Source organism: Sciurus vulgaris, assembly GCF_902686455.1.
Source record: "Sciurus vulgaris genome assembly, chromosome: 10".
Lineage (NCBI taxonomy): Eukaryota > Metazoa > Chordata > Mammalia > Rodentia > Sciuridae > Sciurus > Sciurus vulgaris.
This window is the reverse complement of record NC_136470.1, coordinates 78,789,677-78,801,885: the sequence shown is the minus strand read 5'-3', so window position 1 is coordinate 78,801,885 and position 12,209 is coordinate 78,789,677. Positions and strand designations below refer to the sequence as shown.

The following is a 12,209-nucleotide window of genomic DNA, read 5'->3' as shown; positions in this document are numbered from 1 at the left end:
TTGCCTCACACATGAGCTTTTAGGGGATACATAACAATTAAACCATAATGCTGAGTTACACAAAGTTAAACTTTTTTAACCGTGGACAGGATTTATGGGAGATCTTGATTTGCTGATACCCATTTGACCCTCCAAGAAGAAACATCTTAAAACTGTCACTTTCCAAACAGCTCTGAGTCAGGCACCAGGACTCTTTACACCCCACCCAGTCAGTCTCCCCACAGTCCTGTTTGTGCCATCATAGTGTGCACTTCATGAAGAACTTGCACTCAGAGAAGTTACATTACTTGCTCAGAGAAGTAAGGAGGGGTTTGGGCAATAGTAGAAGTTATTTTGGCCAGAGAACTGAGGAATGGCCCAGGGGGTCCAAGAGGTTTCTAAGACACTTAGACACATCAGGAATAATAGCAGATAAGAAATTCACGCACCACTTTATCATCAGTTGGGTGCAAAGCAGGACTCTGGGAAATAAGCAAGAAAATGTGGCTTAGGTCCAAAGTTTTAGCAAGACCTCACCCTCCTCCAGTCAAAGGAGGTATGAGGGGAGAGAAGAAAGAGCAAGTGGTGCTCCTTACCACTGTCCCACTGAGGTCAGCCCTAGTTCAGCTCATTTCTCCTGCCTCAAAAGTGAAAATAAAATTTCAGAAAGAAGGAAAACCACACTCATGCATGTGACCTCTTAACCAGGTACTATACCCACTAACAGGGTCCTGGAAGCCAACTATCTTGCCTTGCTGTGGGATGGACTCAGGGAGGGAGCAGGCTATCCCCTCCCTATATCAGATACCCAGGACAGTAAAGGGCAGAGGGACCACCAACCCAAAAGCAAGCAGCAGCCACAGGGCTAATTGTGGGAACCGGCATTTCCATACAGAATGAGTGAGTTTAGGAGGCTTTGTCCTGGTTTTCTCCAGTGTTGAGGCAGATGGGGTGGTAGTGGAAAAGAGGCCATTCTTGTTTAGGTTTCCAGATGCACACACATCCATTAGGAACACGTTTGCCTCGTGCCGGATAAGTGAACATTGATTACAGAACAGTGTCCTGATTTGAGTTCACAACTGCACAAAGTTAAAAAGTTTCATAAATTAGCCCTGAAGGCCTTCCCAGGCTGATGTGAAAGAACAGTGAAAACACTAAAACCCTCCTGTGGTTGGCAGTCAAAGTACAAAAGCACAGAACAAAGAAATCCACAGGAAATATGGCTTTTAGTACATCTACTGAATTTCACTTAAGGGGGAAATAAAAAAACACAGAATTTTAAAGGCTTTATGCAAAAGGCTGCACACGACCTCAGTGTTTTGGGGCATGGACGGGTAGCTGTGTGGGTGGACTGATGGATCAGAGCTGCCAGTCTGGACTTCCCCACATGAGTCTTGTCCCCAGCCTGCAGGCTTTAAGTCTGTGCCTCAATTCTCTCATGCAGGCCTGTGAACCTGTGCTAAGAGACACCTGAGTGTGAGTCACCCAAGCTTTACATCAGTCTTTCCATCCCACCCCAGTGACTCACAGTGGACCCATGAATGTCCTCACAAGAGTCCTGTCACCTGCCTTCAGCCTCAGGACAGCAAGTGCCCCACAGTCTGCCTAAAATAAGAACTCTCAGGGTGATAGCTCTCATGACACCAGGGGAAGAAAGGCTGGGAGAAGAACTGACCACCCCAAGTCACTACCAGCTGGCTTTGCCATTCTTTTCTACAACAAGTGCCACACTAGACTTCAAGAAAATGACTCAGGCAGAGAAGGCTTAGGATCCACACGATACATTTTTAGGGATTTTACAACATGTTGCATGTGTCTTTTTTTAAATAATTTTTTTTTTTAGTTGTAGATGGCACAATACCTTTATTTTATTTATTTATTTTTATGTGGTGCTGAGGTTTGAACCCAGTGCCTCACACATGCTAGGCAAGCACTCTACCACTGAGCTACAACTCCAGCCCATGTGACTAGTTTTGATACCCACACAGATCTCCTTAGAAAACATAAAAAGACCAGGGCTTATGGTGGTCATATTCATGTGCCATGGTTATGCAGACTTCAGGAACCTGGATTCTGGAAGTTGGTGGGAAATGTTTTGGAGGAGGAATGAAGTATTTTATTATTCCACTTAAGGCTCACATGACCCTGAGAGGGAGGCACATCAGAAATGATGGTTCTTACCTAAGACAAGAGGTGACCTCTCTTGCCCAGGATCATACAGAGAATTTCCTTATACTCTATGCCACAGCTTGAATGTGGTTTGTTCCTTCCAAAGTTCACACTGGAGTCTCAGTCCATTTTGAGGTATTAAGAGAGAGGAAACAATCAGACTAGGTGCTTAGAAGTAGTGATTAGGATTAGATGTCATCAGAGTAAGGCCCCTATAATTGAATCCTGGTGGCTTTATAAGAGGGAGAGAAACCACAGGCACACACACCCACACTCTCCTGTCTCTTGCCATGTGATGCCCTCCGCCACCCTGGGTCTCTGCCAGAAAGAAGACCATCACCAGATGTGGGCCTCAGTCTTGGACCAGATCTGTGAGTCAAAATAAACCTCTTTTCTTTATCATTTACCTATGGTCTTATAGCATTACATTATTAGCAACAGAAAATGGACTAAGAAACTCTGTCAGAAGCTCCTTACAAAAGGAAAAGTTGGTGGTCTGCAAGCATGAGATAACTCTGGCCCACCACACCGATGCCAAGTTTGGAGGTGTGGCTCTATGTCACCAGAAACAGTCAACAATTGGGTACTCCTCTGAAGTCAGGACTCTACTGTCTCCACTTCATAGACAAGGAGTCTGAGATCCAGAGAGGAGACAGGCTAACAATTAGGGTGCTGGCTATGTTCCAGATCCTGTTCTAAGTCTCTCATATACACTAACTCATTTAATTCTCATTTTAACCTCAGAGATGTGAAATGTTGTTATCACCATGTTATAAATGAGAAAATTGAGGCACAGAGAAGTTCAGTAACTTGGCCAGAGTTGCAGGGCTGAGTGAGTGGCAAAGCTGCCACGAACCTAGGTCCTAGCTCCAAGACCAAAGCTCCTAACCACACCAAACAGCCTCTGTTAGTGACTTTTCTAGGTCATAAAGCTGTGAGTCACAGTGCTGCAGTATGTACCAAACCTTGTGTGATCCAGAGCTTTGGATTATACTCTCTCTGAGATACCAACTCCTCTTTCAGCCCACTCAAACTTGCCTGGCTCAGTGAAACCTGCAGACTCTGGCCCTGGAAATCAAGAGAAGCCCCACATGGTGATGTGAAGAGAAGCCCCACCCTCTGATGAAGCAGCACTTAAAAATCTCTGGGATCCTACAGCCCATGGATGGATACATTATCCACAGGATACATGGAAGGGCCCAAGCAGAGAATATGGGCCCTTTGAAAAGTGACCATGAACATTTTTTAAAGCACACTACATAGAGTGACTTCGAGTTCAGCATGGGTGGGGGGTGAATTCAAGTGGAGCAACCTAACAAACACTACTTCAGCCAGTTGACCAAGTCAACATTGACAGGCATACATCATGTTACCTTGTTGTGAATTGATATGTCACTGATATAATGTGATAGAAGAGGAACTTTACCTCCGTGTTCTTCTCAAAAACCCATAACCCAGTCTAATGATTAAAAAAAAAATTAAATAAGTCCTAATTGGGGACACTCTACAACTATCTTTCACTCCTCAAAACTGTCATGGTCATCAAAAACAAGGAAAGCTGAAGTGAGATTTGTCTTGAAAGCAAAAATGTCATAGCCAAGAGAAACCTCAGGAGATGTGAAAACTAAGCATAAGGTAGAATCTTGGATGGGAACCTGGACAAGAAAAGGACCTGAAAGTGTGTAGTCGCCAGTTTTTCATCACTCCAATAAATCCCCAATGTAATCAGCTCATTAAGAGAAAAGTTTATTTTACTTCAGAGTTTGGGAGGTTCCATCCATGATCAATTTGTCCCATTGCTTTCGGGTGTGGTGAGGTAGCTCATCACGGTGAGCTCACCCCAAGTCTAGGGAGCAAGAAAGAGGAAGAAGCAAGGGTCCCACCCTCCCCTTGGAGGGCACACCCTCAGTGACCTAAAGACTTCCCACCTCTTAAAGGTTCCACATCGTCCCAACAGAGCCACCTGGAGACCAAGCTTCTAACACAGGGGCCTTCAGGGGATATTTAAGACCTAAACAAAAAGTTGAAACTAAAGAAATATGAGAAAAAGTGTGGACATTAGTTAATAGAAATATCAATATTAGTTTATTAGTTATAACAAATGTACCACCTCTATGCTGCATGCCCAGCCCAGCACACTCCTAGGCCCCTACCTGGGCACTGGTTCTCTCTTCACTGCAAATGCCCCCTGGTCAGTATAGCTCTTCCCAAGCATGGGCAGATGAGGAAGACCCCAGATACCATAGCTGTCAGTTCAGCTCACAGCTCCCATAAGCTCCTTGAGCCCAAAGGTTCCATCCCCAACCATGCTGAGCCAGGGCAGGCAGCCCCAGCTGGAGCCCAATCATTCAGAAAGCCCTTCCCTGTGCATACTTAGGACACTGTGCAGAACTTCACTCCTCGACCTGCTGGTAGGGCAGCCAACAGAGAGAGAAGGCCCCTGGAAGCACAGCCCAGGGTGAGGCAGCTGCCCTACAGCCCACTATGGTCCAGGTTGTACAAACCCCCAACTCATAAGAAGCTGCTTCTGCCCACAGCTCATCAGGATATCAATCAAACTGGAATTTCTTATCCCCTCTGCTCCAACAGTATCAAGGACAAAAACGGTCAGTCCCAGTCTAGCCTACAGAGACAAGTGGATACAGGCTGTGGCTAAATTCAAGCTCTACCTCCAGGTGTGGGTTCCAGAGCCAACCTAGAAAGGAAAGTGCCATGAAAGTGAAACCTTTTTCTTGACCTCCCCAAGGTCCAGGCACGCCCCTCTTCAAGCAGGATCTCATAGTCTGAATCCAGCAGTTGGCCTCCTTCCTCTCAACTTCCCTCTCCCTGGCCTCCAACATAGTTATTTGTCTCATTCCCCTGTGGCATCTACATCAATTCAGTGTTCAAAAGAAGGCAGCCACAGGGACTAATCCATACAAAAGTGCAAAGGACTAACAGGCAAGGGGGTCCATGGCAGGAATACTTGCACTCCCACCGGGAGCTGAGTGGAAGACTGTCTGCACCACCCACTCTCACAACTGCTTCACTTCTTATGCTCTGAACCCACAGAGTACTTGAAACCCACAAGTTAGTAACTGTTCCTGTGGAGCCAGAGCAAAGACCCCCTACAAGACTGGGCTCTCATGGAAAGATGGAGACCACACAAGCTAGGGGTACCCATTGCCACATCATCTGCACGTGTACAGGCTCAGTATATATAAACAGGTGCACTCTCTGGCTGTTTGAGACCAGGAGTCTACCTGAGAGTCTCACAGGCTGCCCACAATGCCCACCCACAGACACCAGGAAACTATGCACCTGGACCCCAACATCTCCACCTCACAGATACATCAGCTTTCCTAAAGCACAGGTCCCATCAGCCTCATCCATGTCAAAAATGCCCATAGAGGCTGTCTCTCGTGCTCAAAGTCACATCCTCCACCCTCTACTTGAAGTCAACCTTCTTCCGTATCTTCTCTCCACTTCTCAATATGTGTGCTAATGAACCCATCAAAATGGGCACTACACTATTTCCCAAACACACCCACCACAGCTTTTCCCAACTGCCCACCCCAGCTTCCTGTTCAGGTGCCACCTCTTCCATGAAGGCTTCCTCTTCCTGCCTATGACTTGTCCTCATCTGAACCCCCACCCCCACACTGTGTCACTTCACGTCATCTGCTCTAATTGCAAACCATGCCACTGTCCCCCTCCCTGCCCTATAACACAAGTCAACAAACTCCCTGAGATGCCCAGAGAAGCTGGCACTGTGTCCTGCCAACAGCAGACCCTCAGCCAAGGCTGTCTACCAACTCATGCTGACCACAGGACAAGACAATCTTCCAGGGTGTGTGTGGGACCACGGGAAAGTCTCCTGGGGGACTCTGGCTGGTCTGAGGCACTGCTGATTGTCTGGCGCCTGCCTGCCCTGCCCAGGAGACCCTACCACAACCACAGGCCACACCTCTGAGCCCAGCTTGCCAGGGCAGCTTTCCCCCATGTCACTAAGCTGGAGCCAACAGCTCCTCAGAGCAGTATGACACAGGACAAGGAAGCTGGCAGTCCTGAAGGAGCTGCTCTTTGCTCCCTCCAGCTCCGATTGGGCAAAAATGTTTTCCTTTCCACTGCATAAAATGCTTCCACTGGTGACAAAACTAACACCAACAGGAGGAGATAAAAGCCCTGTGGGTGTGAGTGAAGAGCAGAGAGTGGCGGCAGGCTGTGCAGGACACATGGTCAGGCTGCTGTGGGAATGACAGAACCAGCCAGCCAGCCACATAACCCCTCAAACAAGCAATGGAAAGAAAAATAAGCACTGACCAAAATTAGAGCCAGTATGTCCCGTCTGGCAGGGCTCCTCTGCTCCTCCTGGGGCACGGCTCTGCAAATGTGGTTTTGCATAGCACTATTCCAAGGGGAGCAGTCAGGGCACAACACATGGAACTGCTGACCCCAACCCTATCCCAGCCAGGCCCCAAATACTGGGCTGCAGCAAGGGGGCAAGAAGAGAGGTGTGGAAGCCAAGTTCTGTATGATTCAATTCCAGAGGTGGTATAGGGGTAGGGGCAAGGCCCTTAGGTCAGAACATCAGATGGACATGGGCCAAGGAACTGGAAACCCAGAAGGAGACCCAGCTTGCCCGAGGACTTATCAAAGTGGCCTAAGTCTCAACTCCCCATTTTCCGTTCCTGTCAAGCAGGATGCCAAGTGACTTGAAACTTCTGGGGTTACCTGAGCTCCATGAGAGGTCAGACCCTAATGGGCCTAGAAAACTATATAGAACCCCACTTGTATAACAGACAACATGGGGGGGTAAGGCCGCACAGGGGAGTTGACACACCCTGGCTTTGTAAAGATCACCTTTGGCCTCATAATTCTGTCCCTGGGGAGCTATCACAAGTAAATAATCCTAACAAGAGAAAATAATCTTAATGCGTATAGACATCCATCACAGTTTAATTTATGGTATTAGAAAGAAAATAGGAAGCACCCCGTTAGCTGAAAACAGGACATGATAAAGTGAATCAATTTTCATCCATTCAATGGAACATTCCAAAAATTTTCAAAGACTGTAATTATACAGAAAATGGTGATGTGTGACATTAACTAGAAAAATCATAACATAGCTTTACTTGTATCATTTCCTTCATTTTTAATTAAAATGAAAGTTCGACTTCATAGCTCTATATAGAAAAGGCTCAGCATGATTTGAATGTAAAGAATAACTACAACTTTGCCTAAATTTTAAAAATGGTGCATGTTGGGGGAAATGCTAGAAGATAATCAAGGAATTAATATTGATGATATTTATATGGTAGTAAAGGATAGCTTTCTTCTATTTTAATGTTGTTCTTGGATATTTTATGAATGAATGTTACTTTTAAAATAGAACAGTAAGTAAACAGGGCTGGGGCTGTGGTTCAGTGGTCCTGGTTTAGATCCCCAGCACTAGGAAAAAAAAAAAAGAAGTAGTAAACTTATTTTTAAAGCAGTTTAGGTACAGAAAGGTGACCCTAATTCTACAGAGGGGAAGGAGAGAGAGGTTGGGACCGAAAAAGAACCCACATTTCTGGAACCCTACATGTTAACTTCAGACTCCTAACTCAGAGGAGCAGCAGCTTAGCAGATCCCACCTTCCTGGGTATGGCCAACTGCTCTGGTTCCACCCCTCCATCCTCACCTTCCTAGAGGTAAGAAAGAATGCTAGAAAAGAAAAGAAATAGTAGCCGGGCTTGGTAGTGCACATCTGTGACTCGGGAGACTGAGACAGAAGGATCACAAGTTCAAGGCCAGCTTCAGCAACTTAGAGAGATCCTGTCACAAAACAAAAAATAAAAAGGGCTGGTAATGTAGCTCAATGGAAAAGTGTCCCTGGGATAGATTCACAGTATCACAAAAAAAAAAAAAAGAAATGAAATAACCAAAATAGCAAGAATACCACAACACTCTAGAACAAAGTCATTAGCCAAAGCACAGAACAATAATTTCTAAGATTAAAAAAGGAATATAAAAAAATATATAATAAAGAACCACCACCAACTCAAGACAGCACTAATAATGTGAAAACACCGTGTCCTTCCGAAAATTGCAGGAATTCCAAATGATCTGCCCAGTAGGAACTTGGCAACTCCACAGAGTGTTGAGTGGCAGCCAGACTTCCTTGCAGAACACGCCCCAGACGCCACAGGAAGCTCCAGCGCTGCCCATTTGTTTTATGACTATCAAGTTTTAGTGACTCCCAATTACTCCCTTCTTAGGAAGCAGATCTTGGGCATAAGCAAAAATGAATCTCTGGAAGCACATTATCATCAGCTAAAGAACCCAAAAAGATTGAGGCTTAAGCTAAAATAACTAGTTGCATCTTCCCATGCCAGCCCCCAGGAGGGCCATGGCCCACCCATGATGGCCCCATGATGACTTATCTATTGACCCAGGGCAGAACTCCCACCAGATCCTGTTCTCTGAAGACAGCCCCCAAGCAAGCCCATGCTACCAGGCAGGCAAAGTGGGAAAGGGCCAGAGTGGCCTTCCTGGCTAACATTTCGTACCATTTGGAAAATGTGAGAGAAGGTAGCCAGGCAACTCTCTAGTGTGTCCTCTAGCCCTTCTTGATTCACTGCCCAATTCTCTCCATAGCTGGAGAGAGCTGCCTTTCATCTCCTGCTAGGCACATCAAAGCACAACCTGGTTTAGAGCTCAGTTCCCAGCAGGCAGAACCTGACAGCAGACAGAATGAGGGAATAGGTACCATAGGGGCTTCTTCTTGTACCTCTTGCAGTCCTCTGACACCAGGGCCAATCACACATGCAGAATGACAGGACTGGTCAGACTGTACCCTTACCACCCATCTAGCGGAGCCATTTTAAACTTGCTTAGCCATGGAACTCTGACTAAACAGAATCCTATGCCAAACCCTGATACACAAAGCAGGTCAAGACAGTGAGGAGTTAGGCAGGGTGCCAGAGAGAAGGGGTGAAGGTGAAACTCATCTTTCCCTGGCTTCCCAGAACAACACAAACCCTAGAGAGCTTCTTTTAAGCCCTGGATCAGAATGCAGGCTGAAACGGCTCACTGGTGCAGTCCTCACCCTACAGGTGGAACAACTGAGGTCCAGAGAGGCAAAGCAGCTCAGCCAAAGGCACATACATGACTGGTCACAGAGACGAGACCAGCTCCCACATATGTTTTCCCCTTAGATTCTAAGGGAACAGGAATCATACCCTCCCCAAGTCTGAGCTACCCATGGCACCTGCACTGGGCCTGTACGGAGGTCCCATAAGGGCCACCGAATAGGATTAGAAGGAGCTGCTATTTTCAGGAATCTAAGCCAGGGAGACCTGGGTTCAAACCCCAGCTCTGTCATTTAAATGGGTCTATAACCCGAGGCAAGGAATGGAAGTCCTTAGGCAGCCCTACCTGTCACCTCATAGGACTTGGGGAGGATTTGGTGACTTGACAGTCCTTCACCTCATTTTCAGTAAAGAATCACAAACACCAGTTCTTCCCTCTGTACTCCTTTCTCCTTCACCCCTGCTCAGTGCTCTTGAGCCCTTGTATTCAACTAAGAGACCATTCAAAGGCCTCCCTGGTACTAGAACTTGCCTGTGGAGGAGTCTCAATCAAAACAGATGGGCTTGCTTTTCCTTGCAATATGACACCACCAACAGGTGAGGTTCATCTTTCACTTCCTTAGTCCCTGGTTGAGCAGGCCCTTCTAGTCTGCAAAAGGCTCTTGGCTTCACTTCTGATCTGCTAACCCAGAGCAGCAGACCTCTACCAAGTGGCCTGGCTATCCCTTTGGCTATCAAATCCTATCAGCTGGGAAACTACTAGAAAAGCCAATAAGTCACAGTTAGGAAAATCAGTACCCCAAGGCCCCAAAATACCACTTCTCATCTTAAGAGGCAGAGGACATGGTTCACCATGACCAGAAACTAGGTGATTTCCAGGGTTCCAGAACCAATCCAGGATCACTAGAAAGAGAATCCAGAAGCCAGGGACACCCCACAAATGAGGCCCCTCCAAAGTTTCTGGCAAAGGACAATCACAATAAGCTGCACCTATCACGGGCCACGTATCACTTGTTTCCTAAATGAGCAGAAACCCAGAAATTCCTTTAATGTGCATCAAAGTTTCAAAAAAAGTTATAGATTCACAATTTGCACCTTGCAGATCCAGATTTGATTTTTTAAAAATCAGTTAAGTATAGGTTCCAACTAATCAGAAAAGGGTCACAAATTTGGATGATAGACAACCTAGTGCAACCTGGCATCTTACAGATGTATGAACTAAGCCCTGGGGGTAGTGGGGAGATGTGTGCAAGAGACAGACTCAGGCCCCTGCATCTAGGGACACCATACTGCACAACTCAAACCATGACCTGACCCCAGGAGCAATGCAACCCAGCACCCGCTTGATTCTAAGTGCAGGAAGCCCTACTGTGCTCAGGGCTCGGTGGACTCCTGCACTCTCACATCTCAGTGGAGCTCTTCATCCAAGACGGGGCACCAGCCATGCAGGAGCCAGGGAGATGCATACAGAATCAGACAACCCAGGGCCATTTCTCCTCAGCTGCACTACCTTTGGGCATGATCTGATGCATGGCGACTGAGAGGAAGAAGATGGAATCACTGTAGTAGGTCCCTGAGCCGGCGCTGAAGTGTTTCTGCATGGCCTCCACCACAGGGAAGAGCTTGTCCGTCAGTGCGGCAACATCGTGGAAGATGACCTGTAGTGGGAGCAAGAAAATTTCAGCCATCAGCCCATCCTCTCTCACCCTGGGATCCAGGCACCCCATGCACATCTGAGCCCAGGAAGCAGAAACAGACAAGGCTTCTCCAGGGTCTGTGAGACGATGACGATGGGGGTGTGGACAGGGACTGAGAGCCAAGGAAATGGGGAACCATGAGGAGTCAAAGTTAAGGCTGCACAGAAACTGGCTAACGGGACAGGGACACCATGGGGAGGGAGCAGGGTGCAGTGAAGAAAAGTAGGAGGGCAGACAGGAAATGGGAACAGTTCCCAGCTGCTCTCTGCTTTTGAACCTCAAGCTGAGCCACACCAAAGGCCAGCTCTGTACCCAGGCACAGGAAGCCATGTTAAAGCCCCTGGTCCTGGAACTCTGATCCTCAGCATGGCTGTATGGCTAACACTGCTTGGGCACCACCACCTCCTAGTGGCCACTGTATGTGTGCCACAGGCCCATAAGATGTTCCAGCTCTATCTCCCTTGTCCAAGACTGCAGACACTGAGAGGAGCTGGCCACCAGAGAAAAGAACCAGGAAAATGCTGAGTGCTGAGGTCAACTCAATCTGCCAACTCAATCTGCATTTCTTGAGTGTCCATATACTCTGGAGGTGCTATGAGAGGTGTAAGGAATAACCAGATGCCACTTCCATCAAAGTACTCGGAGGAGGAGGTTCAGAGGTGCCACCAGCCACAGCTCAGAGCTCTAAGTCTGCGAGTTGCTCTTCCACACGCACTCTGATCCCCACAACAGCCCAAGACTTTCAAGAGACAGACATCAGTGTTCCAGCCTCCAAATTACAAATGAGAAAGCAGATGCCCAGAGAAGTTCCACTGCCAAAGTCACTCAGCTAACAAGTGCAGAGTCAGGACTCAACCCTGGTGTCCAGATCAGCCCCTGGTTCCTTCCTCTATGAACACATCCTCTTCTAAAAAGCGACCAGCAAGGGAGGGAGGCACTGTGCCTTACGATTATGGTAGACAGGAGTACTAACAGGACCCTCAGCTGGTTTTCCTGACACTATTCCAGAAAGTTAAAAGTCTATCCCACACCAGCCTCAGCCTCATACAATACCACATTACCAGGTGCTCTGCTCACATCTGTCTTAGAGGTTTTTCCTGTTGCTCCATGTGCCCCAGAGCACCCAGGTCACAGCTCTACACCCAACAAGCACTCAAGTCAAAAGCCTGGATGTTTCCCCTCCTTCCACTGCCCTTCTAGGATATCTGCTGGTGGCCCCCTCCTACTGCCTTCTTCCCTGGTAACTGACAGGACAGGCCATGCCTACTAGGTGCCGCCTGACTGCAACAACACCACTACACCAACTCCCAGC

At 47.4% G+C, this 12,209-nt stretch overlaps 1 protein-coding gene across 3 annotated transcripts in view; it reads right to left on the bottom strand.

The window, feature by feature from the left end:
* XXYLT1 (xyloside xylosyltransferase 1) overlaps window positions 1–12,209 on the bottom strand; it is a 155,284-nt gene that overhangs the window by 121,536 nt on the left and 21,539 nt on the right. For all 3 annotated transcript variants that reach the window (XM_079156248.1, XM_079156249.1, XM_079156250.1), the window contains exon 2: window positions 10,711–10,858. In XM_079156248.1, the coding sequence (XP_079012374.1) occupies window positions 10,711–10,858 (148 nt within the window). The remainder of the gene's footprint in view (window positions 1–10,710; window positions 10,859–12,209) is intronic.